General features: G+C 44.7%; 1 protein-coding gene across 3 annotated transcripts in view; it reads right to left on the bottom strand.

Annotated features, from left to right (window-relative positions):
- PLXNA1 (plexin A1) overlaps window positions 1–16,245 on the bottom strand; it is a 262,601-nt gene that overhangs the window by 14,583 nt on the left and 231,773 nt on the right. For all 3 annotated transcript variants that reach the window (XM_044302494.1, XM_044302496.1, XM_044302495.1), the window contains exons 21-23: window positions 15,587–15,729; window positions 9,332–9,588; window positions 4,448–4,514 (exon numbers count right to left, since the gene is read on the bottom strand). In XM_044302494.1, coding sequence (XP_044158429.1) covers window positions 4,448–4,514; window positions 9,332–9,588; window positions 15,587–15,729 — 467 coding nt within the window. The remainder of the gene's footprint in view (window positions 1–4,447; window positions 4,515–9,331; window positions 9,589–15,586; window positions 15,730–16,245) is intronic.

Here is a 16,245-nt window from a genome sequence, read left to right as displayed (position 1 = left end):
GAGCAGGGTCCCTTTAAGAACAGCTTTTCCCTTTAAACGCACTACATTAAAGCCGGAGACACGAACGGAAAAGCTACAAACATGAGCAGAGCATTAGTGACAGGATCTAGCTCATCAGGCATCTAATACCACGCGTTTCCCGACACTCCGGAGTCATTTTTCTCCCCCGTCTCTTGCCTCGCTTTGCGGGGAATGTCTCATTGCACTTCTGATAAATCACCGCGCAGACCCCGAGAGCCGAGGGATACATAAAGGATTAAAAAAATAAAAAAAATAAATGTCACCCAGCTTTTCTAGAGCCCGGAAATGCAAACCCCCTCTCAGTGAGGCATCCATACGGGCTCTTCCGCCAGGTGGATCTGTTCCTGGGAAAGCTGGGTGACAATCCCCGGCCATATTGGCTGATGACTTGACAGGTGGAGAGGATTCTCGCCAGGTTTGCAGCGTGGCCTCCCAGAATGCACCGCTCTAGAGGCGCGGGAAGACAGATGGTCTGCCAGGCTACAAGTACAAGAAGAAAGAAGCCGGCGACTTGTAATGAAGATGAAATGGATTGGAAGCTGGGTGGTCGATACGAGCTAAAGCCTCCGGGCGGAGGGTAATGGAGTCTGGGGGCTTAGTGCTCCCGGGGACCGGCGCAAATCTGTACAAAGAGGTGCCCAACGATTATGTGGCAGGAGCGATCACAGCAGGCGGTGACATTTAGGCTGAAGTCGCCTTCAGGCGACCTTAACGTGAGTGACTGTTTGTCAATGTTGCAGGCCGAGGAAATATTCAGCAAAATCAGAGAAGTTACAGTTATTGGGAAACACTGATCTATGGTGCCCGGGACAACGCGGTGAAGCCGGCTGACGGGATGGGGGGGGTGATACTGAAGAGGTGGATTCTGGGAGTTATGTGTATTATTATGCAGTATTTGCTGCACGCACACTGTAATCCCCGTGCTCATTTTTGCCCCGGGAGCTCACAATCTAATCCCCATCCACTTTACTATACTTTGAGAGGATTGATCAATGGCTTCGGGATGGATTTATGGCGTAAAGAAGCCACAAAGTTTACGAGTGTTTAATACTGATGACCTGTCCACAGGATAGGCTATCAGTATGGATTCGGGTGGGGGGGACCCCCACCGATCAGCTGTTTGAAGAGGCCACAGTTTTCCAGTGAGCTTCCTCACAGTTTATCAAGCACAGCTCCATCCACCGGATAGTGGCTGCGCTTGGTACTGCAGCTCAGCCCTATTCAATTGAATGGCACTGAGCTGCGCCAAAGCCATGTGACCGATGAACGTGACGTCGCTGGCCTAGGAAGAGGACGCAGCTCTCACCAGATACCTGATCAGATATTGATGACCTATCCTAATAGGCGTGGCCTCCTACACACCAAAATTAAGGCCTGAAAATAGTGCAATCTTCACCAAAATCTCTGCAAGCAGTCAGTGAATGAGAACATACTCGTTTACATCCACAGGCTGAAAACTATACAGACCTCTCTCTGCTTGCTGTCAATGAATAGGAACATCCTTGTTTACAGACATTTCCCACCCAGACCTGCTAATTCTCCCGAACTGAGGGTTTGTTACACTTGCATCCAGTATAGGCGATCCTCTGTCAGCAGCACAAACATCTCTCCTGTGCTAATACTTTGTTACAATGTATCAGTGCACGTATAAAAGATCCCACCCAGAGGATGGTCTGGATACAACTGTAACAAATCCGTCAGCTGTGAGAAGTGCTAGTTCAGGAGCAAGCAGAGATCTTGCAAATAGTGAGGAATGGAAACAAAGTATATTAGAAAGTTGCAGAACGTTTCATTATACTGTGATTAATCTTCAGTTACACAACTGGCATTGGACTGGGCGACCGGTGGGCACAAGGTACTGTGGGCAGCGCCCAGGAACCCATCACTTACAACCACAGATGTAAAAAGGTACAGCTTTAGGTTTTATACTTTGGGTCTGTTCCTGCCAAATGCTGACGAGCTTGTGAGTCACACGCCTGGCGCAGTCCGCCCGGGCACAAGGCTGCCAATTACACTTGTATGGTATAGTGGTAATTTGGCAGAGAGGCGGCAGTGAAAATACTGTAAAGCTGGTAGAGGATGTGAACTCCGGGCGCCTGAGGTCCGCAGATTGGATTTTCCATTCAGTGCCCGCAGTAGAAGACGCGGAGGGCACGGCGGCAGTCTATTAGCACGTTACATTAAGAGCGGGTAATGAGCGGGTAGGTGTACGTATTAAGCGGGTCCCCGGAGTATGTAGCGCTTTCGCCAGCTTACTGCACATTACAGGCCACTTTCAGCCTTCAAACAGGCAGCTTAAAAATAAACCTCAAAGTCTTTCTATCTGAAGGAGGCGGATATCGAAACGCGCTGGTCCAGGAGCAGGCGGGGGAGGGGAGCAAGCCAGAGTATGGATTCAAGAAAAAGGCCTGCAACTCTACCTGTGCAACTGCTTAAAGGGGTATTCCAATAATATATATATCTCAAGAGTGGACCCAAACCCAGGGCGAAATCACCCCAATGCGCTCATACATTCTCCCCTTGGTGCAGGTCTCAGATTTCTGAAAAATGCTAATTCTAGCTGCTACTTAGTAATCTGCCTCATATTTCAGCGGTTCACCAAGATCTCTGCTTGCTGACAGTGAAAAGGACCACCCAGACCTATACGTCTCACAGAGCTGCTGCTTTCGCTGCAGTGTGTCGGTGCAGTTTATCATTATCAGCCTGAAGTAACAGGACAGTTGCAGGGGTTTGTGATGTCAGCTTACTGAAGACTGGCGACACGGATACACTGTAACGAACCCCTCAGCTGCCGAGTAGGATTACGTCCTGCTTGACAACTTCCCGGACTCCAAGAAAAGCTGGCAAATCTCCGGGGAACGTATGGAAGGCTGATCGGCCCACCGTGAGCGCTAACTGTATAGGACACAGGGATGTCGCAGCCCTGCGGGCCCATATATGCTCCGAGGGGGTGTGCCTATGTGGAAAGGGGGTGTGTCCTTCAAAAAGGGGGCATGTCCACACTAGTAAAAATTTGCAAAGAAAGTATGGAGTAGGTCCAGGGGACCTGTGGACACAATAGCTTTATGTTACAGAGAAGGAATTTGAGCAATTTCCTGAAAGGAGGCTCAAAGAGTGGAGTGCCCCTTTAAAGGGAGTCTGTCACCACATTTTAGCATGTTAGACCGTTAAAATAGGGTTATGTGATCCAGCCAGAACATAAAAACGGTACCTTTGTGGTAGAAAACGGACTTTTCAATTTGCAGAAAACGAACTTATAAGATTATCTTCTGAGCCCTCTCAAGTGCCCAGGGCGGTCTCTCAATCCTCGGAGCCCCAGGCAGGCACCTCCTAAACGGCTGATAACTCCGCCCTCCGTGCGCCTCTGCCCGCCCGTTTACTCCCCTCCCCTGTCCCTTTCCACTGCGGCTGTGCGGTACAAATCGTAGCGGGCGCATGCGCAATAGGTATTGCGATGCCCTGCCAGGAGCGGGCATCGCATTGCGCATGCGCCCGCTATGATTTGTACCGCACAGCCGCAGTGGAAAGGGACAGGGGAGGGGAGTAAACGGGCGGGCAGAGGCGCACGGAGGGCGGAGTTATCAGCCGTTTAGGAGGTGCCTGCCTGGGGCTCCGAGGATTGAGAGACCGCCCTGGGCACTTGAGAGGGCTCAGAAGATAATCTTATAAGTTCGTTTTCTGCAAATTGAAAAGTCCGTTTTCTACCACAAAGGTACCGTTTTTATGTTCTGGCTGGATCACATAACCCTATTTTAACGGTCTAACATGCTAAAATGTGGTGACAGACTCCCTTTAAGCAAAGAATAAAAAAAACACCGTCAGTTGCGGAACTCTACGCCAAGCAAGCTCTTTGTTCTTTTTACATGAAGTTGAATTCATTTTGATCGTTCTGATGTCTCAATATTGATTTCTTCCCATATGGTGTAAAAAAGCAACAACAATTTAGAAACGCGTCGTTGTCTCAGCTGGGTGGGGATCGCCATCTGCATTCCCCATGGTGGAATCAATCAGAATAAAATACACAGAGGCTTCCGCTCGCCAGCATTTCAACTTCCAACCATGAAGAAAGGCCCAAAAATATCTAGAGGGTCCTACGTATCACATGCCCTTCACTACTCCTCCAAAAAGTCTAGGATGATCCAAACTGTTCCTTTAGAACCGTCAGAACCCCCTAAATATCTGGGTTCAGTGGTCTGTTCCGCAACTCAGTGGTCTGTTCTCCCTTTAAACTGACTGCACAGTTGTGGAATAGACCATCTTATGCAAGTAATGGGGGTGTTCTGACTAAAGTAATAAAGAATTTTTATTTATTTTTTCTAGCAGGGAGGATAAACCCGCCATGTGTATCAGATGTATGACTAATGTCTTACAAAAATACGGCGCTGATCCCGGTGTCAATCATTCCTCATATAATAAAGACACTTACCTTTAAGAACTTGTATAGAAGAAAGGTGAACCAGTTTGTCAGCATCTTCTCAGCTACAGACTCCGTCCTTGGGGGGAAAGGAGAAAAAAAACACATTGAATACAATAGAGCCAGCAGCAATTAAAGCTCTGCATTGTCCTGCAGGTGTATACCGCCACATGGCTGCCTAATAAATGTGTTACTGTCACTTTAAATATAAACAAAGACAAAGTTGCTTGTGTAATTCAGGTGTGTTTTAATACAATTATGGCGTCCTATGGGTGCATACAACCCCATGGAAACACCCGGGATGTCCGGCACGTTGTGCCCCATGGGATGTGTCCTGTCTGTCCGTGACATCCCCATCAGGGACGCGGCACAACCGTGCGGATTTTTATAATCAAGGAGCGGCCCAGAGGCGGTGCGCAGCGCTTCTCATTGATCTCTATATAAATTAAATTCCTTCTCTTTCTTGGAGTCGGCCCCAGGGGGCCACAGGACTGCAGCCATAGTTTTGTACCATCAATGAAGAAACCAGACATCAAAGGGGAGATCACTTTAAGCAGCCGGGAAATGCGGTAATGAGATGCATTCACGCGCCATTACACGGGACCAGTTCAGGGAGATGCAGATCACACAGCTTAATCCCTTTGGTCCTGGGGGACGCGCAGCGCCGAAAGGGTTAAACAGCTGTCAAACATGACAACAGCGCTCGCTCTGCTAATGGAGCACGGGCCGGCTCTGATCACATCTGTAGGTGACACCAGTCATAGAAACCGCGCAGAAGTCACATGACTGATCGCGAGAACTTCACCTGGACAGATATACAGTACCGGAAAATATCATCAATATAGTCTGATCTCAACAAATCTGTACTATTATCTATAGGGGGCGGTATTAGAGTAATTATATTCTTGTCCATAGGAGCAGTATTATAGTAGTAATATTCTTGTACATAGGAGCAGTATTATAGTAGTTATATTCTTGTACATTAGGAGCCAGTATTATAGTAGTAATATTCTTGTACATAGGAGCAGTATTATAGTAGTTATATTCCTGTATATAGGAGCAGTATTATAGTAGTTATATTCTTGTACATAGGAGCAGTATTATAGTAGTTATATTCTTGTACATAGGAGGCAGTATTATAGTAGTTATATTCTTGTACATAGGAGCAGTATTATAGTAGTTATATTCTTGTACATAGGAGACAGTATTATAGTAGTTATATTCTTGTACATAGGAGCAGTATTATAGTAGTTATATTCTTGTACATAGGAGCAGTATTATAGTAGTTATAGTCTTGTACATAGGAGCAGTATTATAGTAGTTATATTCTTGTACATAGGAGCAGTATTATAGTAGTTATATTCTTGTACATAGGAGCAGTATTATAGCAGTTATATTCTTGTACATAGGAGCAGTATTATAGTAGTTATATTCTTGTACATCGGAGCAGTATTATAGTAGTTATATTCTTGTCCATAGGAGCAGTATTATAGTAGTAATATTCTTGTACATAGGAGCAGTATTATAGTAGTAATATTCTTGTACATAGGAGCAGTATTATAGTAGTTATATTCTTGTACATAGGAGGCAGTATTATAGTAGTTATATTCCTGTACATAGGAGGCAGTATTATAGTAGTTATATTCTTGTACATAGGAGCAGTATTATAGTTGTTATATTCTTGTACATAGGAGCAGTATTATAGTAGTTATATTCTTGTACATAGGAGCAGTATTATAGTAGTTATATTCTTGTACATAGGAGGCAGTATTATAGTAGTTATATTCTTGTACATAGGAGGCAGTATTATAGTAGTTATATTCTTGTACATAAGAGCAGTATTATAGTAGCTATATTCTTGTACATAGGAGCAGTATTATAGTAGTTATATTCTTGTACATAGGAGGCAGTATTATAGTAGTTATATTCTTGTACATAGGAGCAGTATTATAGTAGTTATATTCTTGTACATAAGAGCAGTATTATAGTAGCTATATTCTTGTACATAGGAGCAGTATTACAGCAGGTATGATCTTGTACATAGGAGCAGTATTATAGTAGCTATATTCTTGTACATAGGAGGCAGTATTATAGTAGGTATATTCTTGTACATAGGAGGCAGTATTATAGTAGCTATATTCTTGTACATAGGAGCAGTATTATAGTAGCTATATTCTTGTACATAGGAGGCAATATTATAGTAGGTATATTCTTGTACATAGGAGGCAGTATTATAGTAGCTATATTCTTGTACATAGGAGGCAGTATTATAGTAGCTATATTCTTGTACATAGGAGGCAGTATTATAGTAGCTATATTCTTGTACATAGGAGGCAGTATTATAGTAGCTATATTCTTGTACATAGGAGGCAGTATTATAGTAGTTATATTCTTGTACATAGGAGCAGTATTATAGTAGTTATATTCTTGTACATAGGAGCAGTATTATAGTAGTTATATTCTTGTACATAGGAGGCAGTATTATAGTAGTTATATTCTTGTACATAGGAGGCAGTATTATAGTAGTTATAGTCTTGTACATAGGAGCAGTATTATAGTAGTTATATTCTTGTACATAGGAGCAGTATTATAGTAGCTATATTATTGTACACAGGAGCAGTATTATAGTAGTTATATTCTTGTACATAGGAGGCAGTATTATAGTAGATATATTCTTGTAAATAGGAGCAGTATTATAGTAGTTATATTATTGTACATAGGAGCAGTATTATAGTAGTTATATTCTTGTACATAGGAGCAGTATTATAGTAGGTATATTCTTGTACATAGGAGCAGTATTATAGTAGTTATATTCTTGTACATAGGAGGCAGTATTATAGTTATAACTTTGCTCCTGAGCATTTCTGGCTTCAGCTGCAGTAAAGATCAGGGACAGTTAGAGAGAAAGCAATAAATAAATATTAAGAGCTTCATTTACAGCCAAATCTGACGGTCACAGAGTCTTGAAGTGCAATTTCTGTCACCAAGCCTGTGATCAATAGAGAGAGGATGGGAAGATATTGAATTAATGAAGATAATGTATTTTTTAGCAGAACCCCGGCTTTTGCATTCGGAAATCGATTTGATTGTGTTTAATTCTTCTTTTCAGCGCCGGCTCTGTGCGTCGATTGATTTCTTTCAGCCTTTTTAATCATTCTCGCATGTACGAAGCATTGTGCTCAGGATACGGGATCGGACAAGTGGATGGGATGTCAAGCCTCTCGGCTCCTGAATGGTTTGCTTCTTCACAACGGAGATGCAAGGTAATAACATGCAGGCTCACCGATACACGGCTACTGACAGATCTCTGCTCACAAAAACCCTTATGATGAGTTTAGGGTTCTATAAAAACCCAAATCACAGCCAGATGAGAAGAAAAAAATTTGATTAAACTGGAAACTGAAAAAAAAAAAAAATGTTTCCAGAGCTGAAATCTTCCAGCATCCCCTGCTTGTTCCATATCTGCATAGAGTAGTCATCTGGTGTAAGAACAAACTATTTGCTACCAACGTTACACAAGCTCAGATAAGCTATTATGGTATGTTTATGAACAAGCTTGCTGACTGTTTCCACTAAATACCAGCACAGAAAAGTGTAGTATAATACAGGATGTAGCTTAGATTCACTATCTGATAAGTAACGTATGTACACAGTGACTGCACCAGCAGAATAGTGAGTGCAGCTCTGGAGTATAATACAGGATGTAACTCAGGATCAGTACAGGATAAGTAATGTATGTACACAGTGACTGCACCAGCAGAATATTGAGTGCAGCTCTGGAGTATAATACAGGATGTAACTCAGGATCAGTACAGGATAAGTAATGTATGTACACAGTGACTGCACCAGCAGAATAGTGAGTGCAGCTCTGGAGTATAATACAGGATGTAACTCAGGATCAGTACAGGATAAGTAATGTAATGTATGTACACATTGACTGCACCATCAGAATAGTGAGTGCAGCTCTGGAGTATAATACAGGATGTAACTCAGGATCAGTACAGGATAAGTAATGTATGTACACAGTGACTGCACCAGCAGAATAGTGAGTGCAGCTCTGGAGTATAATACAGGATGTAACTCGGGATCAGTACAGGATAAGTAATGTAATGTATCTACACAGTGACTGCACCAGCAGAATAGTGAGTGCAGCTCTGGAGTATAATACAGGATGTAACTCAGGATCAGTACAGGATAAGTAATGTATGTACACAGTGACTGCTCCAGCAGAATAGTGAGTGCAGCTCTGGAGTATAATACAGGATGTAACTCAGGATCAGTACAGGATAAGTAATGTAATGTATGTACACAGTGACTGCACCATCAGAATAGTGAGTGCAGCTCTGGAGTATAATACAGGATGTAACTCAGGATCAGTACAGGATAAGTAATGTATGTACACAGTGACTGCTCCAGCAGAATAGTGAGTGCAGCTCTGGAATATAATACAGGATGTAACTCAGGATCAGTACAGGATAAGTAATGTATGTACACAGTGACTGCACCAGCAGAATAGTAAGTGCAGCTCTGGAATATAATACAGGATGTAACTCAGGATCAGTACAGGATAAGTAATGTATGTACACAGTGACTGCACCAGCAGAATAGTGAGTGCAGCTCTGGAGTATAATACAGGATGTAACTCAGGATCAGTACAGGATAAGTAATGTATGTACACAGTGACTGCACCAGCAGAATAGTGAGTGCAGCTCTGGAATATAATACAGGATGTAACTCAGGATCAGTACAGGATAAGTAATGTATGTACACAGTGACTGCACCAGCAGAATAGTGAGTGCAGCTCTGGAGTATAATACAGGATATAAGTTGGGATCAGTAAAGATAAGTCATGTGATTTTGTTTGAGAAGGGGCATCCGTTTTCGTACTGTTCTCACCTTCTCAGCAGCAGTTTAGGGTGGTTCTTGCTCTCCAGATTCTTCTCTATCAGGTCAGACAGAAGTTGTTTGAGGACACCGGTGGCATACTCCATCTCCCCCTGCAGTCCGGTCATGATCAGGGAGGCTACATTTCCTCTGTCTCTCATGGAGAAGCTGCGTTGGGCTTCCAAGGTGCGGATAAAGGTCAGAAGGAAATGCTTCTTGTTCAGGAGCTGCCCAAAGAGGTTCAGAGCCTTCTCCACATTGGCTTGGACCTGTGATGAGGAAGACAGCCGTCAGGGATCACTAATCTGTGATTAAGTAAACTTTCTATTTGCTGTGCAGTTAAGTGCAGTCTATTGCAATAAATATGAAAAGATCTGCATTACATCAATATTAAAAAAGAAAAGGTTACGCCGCCTTTCGTATAAAGCTATAAATGGCGCCATCTGTGTAATAAGCCGTGCACACAGGTGAGTGTAAATTCAGCCCGATATAAGGGCACTTCATCAGGGCGAAGTGGGGGCGAGCTGCACCGATCCCGTGCAGACACCTCCTTGGCTCGCTCCTTGTTTCTTACCCATTTCTTTGTTGCTGATTAATGCGGCTATTAACCAAAATTATCACTCAGGTCTCATATAGTTCAAGAGTCCTCAACCTTCGCGAAGGGGAAAAAACCTCCACAGACGCCCCGAGCAGCTGCCATATTAATCACTGGAGCATTCATAATATATTCACTGGGCATTAATACAGACGATTCCAAGTGGAGGTTTGTGTCGCGCGCCAATTGCTCCTAACAGGTATTCCTGCCGAGTTCTGGAGGACGTGCACTTACCTCCCACTCCACTCACCGGCTTCTGATTGCTGCTGAGAGGTAGAAAGCCGTCCCTTTGTTTTAAGGACGTCTGAGACCAGTGCAGCAACTCAAGTCACCAACTGATGAGTCCCATACATTACTTATCCTGTACTTCACCAGCAGAATAGTGAGTGCAGCTCTGGAGTATTATACAGGATGTAACTCAGGATCAGTACAGGATAAGTAATGTATGTACACAGTGACTGCACCAGCAGAATAGTGAGTGCAGCTCTGGAGTATAATACAGGATGTAACTCAGAATCAGTACAGGATAAGTAATGTATGTACACAGTGACTGCACCAGCAGAATAGTGAGTGCAGCTCTGGAGTATAATACAGGATGTAACTCAGGATCAGTACAGGATAAGTAATGTATGTACACAGTGACTGCACCAGCAGAATAGTGAGTGCAGCTCTGGAGTATAATACAGGATGTAACTCAGGATCAGTACAGGATAAGTAATGTATGTACACAGTGACTGCACCAGCAGAATAGTGAGTGCAGCTCTGGAGTATAATACAGGATGTAACTCGGGATCAGTACAGGATAAGTAATGTATGTACACAGTGACTGCACCAGCAGAATAGAGAGTGCAGCTCTGGAGTATAATACAGGATGTAACTCAGGATTAGTACAGGATAAGTAATGTATGTACACAGTGACTGCACCAGCAGAATAGTGAGTGCAGCTCTGGAGTATAATACAGGATGTAACTCAGGATCAGTACAGGATAAGTAATGTATGTACACAGTGACTGCACCTGCAGAATAGTGAGTACAGCTCTGGGGTATAACACAGGATGTAACTCAGGATTAGTACAGGATAAGTAATGTATGTACACAGTGACTGCACCAGCAGAATAGTGAGTGCAGCTCTGGAGTATAATACAGGATGTAACTCAGAATCAGTACAGGATAAGTAATGTATGTACACAGTGACTGCACCAGCAGAATAGTGAGTGCAGCTCTGGAGTATAATACAGGATGTAACTCAGGATCAGTACAGGATAAGTAATGTATGTACACAGTGACTGCACCAGCAGAATAGTGAGTGCAGCTCTGGAGTATAATACAGGATATAACTCAGGATCAGTACAGGATAAGTAATGTAATGTATGTACACAGTGACTGCACCAGCAGAATAGGGAGTGCAGCTCTGGAGTATAATACAGGATGTAACTCAGGATCAGTACAGGATAAGTAATGTATGTACACAGTGACTGCACCAGCAGAATAGGGAGTGCAGCTCTGGAGTATAATACAGGATGTAACTCAGGATCAGTACAGGATAAGTAATGTATGTACACAGTGACACCTCCAGCAGAATAGTGAGTGCAGCTCTGGAGTATAATACAGGATGTAACTCAGGATCAGTACAGGATAAGTAATGTATGTACACAGTGACTGCACCAGCAGAATAGTGAGTGCAGCTCTGGAGTATAGTACAGGATGTAACTCAGGATCAGTACAGGATAAGTAATGTATGTACACAGTGACTCCTTTTATGTCAATTATAAATCCGTAAAATGGTGTCAGGAGGAGGACATATAGTGGGGTCTAACAAAAGGTTTCTTTTGATCTCCCAAGTGTTAAACATGGCGGTTTTCTTATAAAACACAGCTGGTGTACGGTATTGCCACTGCTCCACGTTCACTGTGGAACTGATCTGAAATAACACCGCCTGTGGATCGTGGTGTCGCTCTCTCTTTCTGTAAGAAAGCAGCCATGTTTTTCTAATCACAGAGCGTATAGATCCCCCCCTTTCCCTTTCATTATTAGCATAGCATACAGTGCATCATCTATGGGATCTCCACCATTAATCCCAGGAGACCGTATCTACGGTTCTGGCCTGACACCTTTGTTTTCGGATAATATAGGGAGAGAAAGTTTTGCGCCGTCCTCTCTCTACTCATTAGCAGGACCGCGCAGCCTCTGTGGCTTGTGCTGTGGGGAAGTCTTTAGGGAAGTGCAGCAAAGATACAAGTCTTGGCTTCCATCAGATCGTGTACTGAGGAGGAACGTGCTAAACCTACAGCGGGAGGAATAGGATCAGGCTCTGCCGAGGTCGGTGGTGGCCACTGATCTGCGCGGGGCACGCAAAAGTAACGGGCACGCTGCTGGTAGAGTCCCCTGAGGCCAATAACGTCAGCAGCCACCGTCATGATAGAGCAGGGATCAGCCACCCATCAGGCACTCCAGCTGCTGTGAAACTACAATTCCCAGCATGCAGCATTCATTTCTATAGGAGTTCGCACAAGATCAAAGTATGCATGCTGGGAGTTGTAGTTTCACAACAGCAGGAGTTTGCCTGTCCCTGTGATAGAGGAACTCCACTGATCAAAGTTATCTACATAGACCTAACGCTAGTTCTTCAATGATCTTCTATGGATATTAAGTGGCATCCGGTCTTGTACTCCAATCGCACCCTGCTCGTTTCCATTTCATATTTAGAAGTTCGAGTTGCGGACCATAACGGAATGGCTTTAGACGCTTTCTGTTATTTGTTCTGTCATAATAGAAGTCTATGGCTTGCATAACGGATCCGTCCGATTTCCGTTACGCAGGAGAGGACTCCAGGACAATGGAAACCGGACGGATCCGTTATGCAGGCCATAGACTTCTATTATGTAGGAGCGAATAACGTAACGCCTCCAAAAGGCATTCCGTTACGCATTCCTTCATGGAATTGCGTTATGGTCCGTGGTAACGGAATCCATAACGCAATTCAGCATATACCCCAACTCGAACGTCAAAATATGAAATTCGCTCATTCCTAGTTGTAACCATGGAAACGAGCAGTGTATAATGTGATGGAAAAATGAATCCAGCCGGCACAGGAGGCAATATGGAGAATCCCAATACATTAGGAAGTGCCTTGTATTAACTTTCTCTACGTGATAAATGCCATTTGCTGAAGCGAGAGGCGCTAGTCGTATGGCCTATTCCCCCTCTATAGTAAGGTTAGGTTCACACTTGTGATCCAGCAGAGAACAGGCTGCCGGAGTTCACCAGGTCAGCCTAACCAGATACCGCCGGACCCCACTGACTGTAATGGGATCTGGCCGCTTTCCGGTGTCTGCGCCAGACTTAATGAGCCGCCTCTGCGCGTTTTCCAGCAATATCTCTATGGCGGTTCCTCTGATAATCGCCTATTTACGGTGAATAGGACAAGATAAATGTCGCCAGTGTTTGTGGCCATCTGGAGAAGGATTTAACCTCCAGAAAGTCCCAATGATTCACCTCGCAAAGCGACACTAAGCAGGTTGCAGCTCGTACGACCGGGGAAAGTTTGCCGCATGTTTTACTATTCGGCCTCAGAAGGTAAATTTTGAAACCATTAAACTTATCGAACTTGTGAGAGGAGCGCGCAGAGCGTGAGCCACCTAATTGCCTCTGTCTGTATCGGAAATCCTATTGAGCGGGCGGCTGTAATGTATGAAGGCCAGGACGGTGCGCGGAGCCACGGGGGAGGGGCGCTGACGGCAACAGGATTCTTAATGTCATCAATATTTGATATCATCTCCAAGTAAATGCACATTTCCTGCGCCGGAATTTACTGGCAGGGAGTCGTGGCGGGGTGCAGGCAGTTTCGGCAGAGCCGCATGATGGGCGCAGGGACTATTCTCAGCAGCAATTTGCCCAAAGGCAGAACACATATGAAGCACTTATTAGGCCTCATGCACACACAACCGTATGTATTTTGCGGTCCGCTGAAAATACGGATGACGTCCGTGTGCATTCCGGAACGGAACAGCTGACCACTAACAGAACAGTATTATTCTTGTCCGTAATGCGGACAATAATGGGACATGTTCTATTTTTTTGCGGAACGGAAATACGGACATACGGAAACGGAATGCACACAGAGTAACTTCCGCTTTTTTGGCGGACCCATTGAAGTGAATGGTTCCGTATACGGTCCGCAAAAAAGATGGAACGGACACGGAAAGAAAAATACGTTCGTGTGCAAGAGGCCTTACAGGACGAGGAGACTCCCGGGCTTTATAATACGCCCGTATAATCGGCGCAGTCTGGTGTCGCCCCGCACCTTATCTATCAGACAGCCTCCTGTACAATGAAAAGTTCTACCATTTTTACACGCTTTATGTTTCACAGCATCTGCTTGCTGTCAGTGAACTGAGACATTATTTCCACCAAGAGGCTGAAAAACAGTCCTTATGTCAACATGGCTGAAAGCGGTTGTGCCAAGTTAAATATATATCCGTTAGCCTCAGGATAGGAGATAAGGGTCTGATCACGGGAACCCGGGGTGCAGTGCTACTGTATGAATGGAGCTGCCGATCAAGCATGTCCGCTGCCGCTCCATTCATTCTCCATGGGACTGACGGAGACATCAGAGCACAGCGCTCGTCTATCTCTGGTAGTCCCATAGAGAATAAATTAAGTGGCACATATGGGGGCACAGGACCTCCCTTCTCATGATCAGTGGTGGTCCCACCAATCAGTAGAGCCAATCAATTGGTACGTATCTAATTCAATCAAGACGGCCTCCTTGAGCGGCGAGAGGCTGGCCTTAAAAGACTCCCAGGCAAGATGTGGCACTGCCGCTGTTGCTCTAATTGGCTGCGCAAGCGCAGAGGCTTATTCTGCTGCTACCTGAGCACCACAACACTGCCTGGAAGGGGAGCAGCGCATGCACAGGGCCAGCCCCTCACTGCTCAAGAAGGACGATTTTTAAGAAAATTTGTACCAATTGATTCACTCACTCATCAGATATTTATCATCCATTTTATTTTATTTTTTAAAGGGGGTACATTTCTGACTTGTCATGCCCCTTTTAAGCGCAGGGATGAAGCATGGCTGCAGTACACTCATCCTCTACCCCCCCACTCCAGTGAACAGCTAGCCACATGAGATCACTCACTGCATCGGGAAACCAACAGCCAATCACAGCGCTCCCCAAAATTCTGGTTTATAGGCTCCTTGGAATTTTTTTATAAAGTTGTGGTTGCAGCTGCGGAAGCCAAATTATCTCATTAATGTAAGCCAGAAAGCAAGGCATGCTGGGACGTGTAGTCCTACAAATGACAAGGCAGCACTAAAAAGGTCACACCAAAGAACGCTCCGCAAAAAGCAAATTCCAGAAGGACGCGGATGAGAGCGGACGCATTTCACCGCCATTTCAAAGCAGCACAATTGGCTTCAGAAATGACAGGTTAACCCTTTCCACCAGCACAACCAAGATAATTCTGTACAGTCGCTTTTTCATTTTTTTTTGTTTTCCCCAACAATAGCGGTATAATGAGCGGGAAATTTCATCCCGACGCCCGATTTAGATCTGTGAACAAAGCGGCTTCCTGTAACAAAGCCAAGTAAAAAAAAAGATGCGTTATGAGCATTTCTCTGCGGCCCGGCGCTCGCCGCACAAAGGAGGAACAAACAGAAGGGGCCCCCACCTCCATCTCCTTCAGTACAGGGTGGTCTTCAATGCCAGGGAACAGAACCCGCATGGCGTACGTGCGGTAGTCCAAGAACGGGATCCCGGCCCCATCCAGGTCATTGGTCAGCTCGTGGATGTCCGTCTGCAGCTCGGCGAAGGCTTCAAGACAAGAAGAGAGATTCTATCAGTATAATGAGCTCCTCAGGAGAAGCTTCTGACATTTATCTATGCAAGGAACATTCTATGGTAAACAGTGTTTGGTTACAATTGTAGACATTTTCCAAAAGGAAAGGCCTTGGTGGGTGTCAGCCTGCTCCCAAGTGGTCATAGTCCTACTCTAGCGCCATATTGCCAGGATCGGTCGGGAAACTCCAGCAAGTGAAGGCGATACTCTACTGTTATGTCATCACTTTATAAGATAGGAGAACCCCATTAAGGCAGTTTCTTTGCTCAATAAAAAGTAAGGAATTTGGGAGAGACCACAGGGATATCCTTAGCCTACGGGTAAGAGCCATGAGTGCCAGGCATGCCAAGCAAATACCAAAACCGGCCAGCAGACAGCGCAGAGCCGGGGTGACAATAATGGAGGTCATTCAGACAGTCTATAAGTATTTGGTATATTGCGTCCCCATTAGTGTCTCTCTTGTTATTTGCGGGAGATGCACAGGCCGCCAC

The sequence above is a fragment of the Bufo gargarizans genome, chromosome 7 (assembly GCF_014858855.1).
Source record: "Bufo gargarizans isolate SCDJY-AF-19 chromosome 7, ASM1485885v1, whole genome shotgun sequence".
NCBI lineage: Eukaryota > Metazoa > Chordata > Amphibia > Anura > Bufonidae > Bufo > Bufo gargarizans.
Note: the sequence above shows the minus strand (reverse complement) of the source record. Positions and strands in the feature narration are given on the sequence as shown.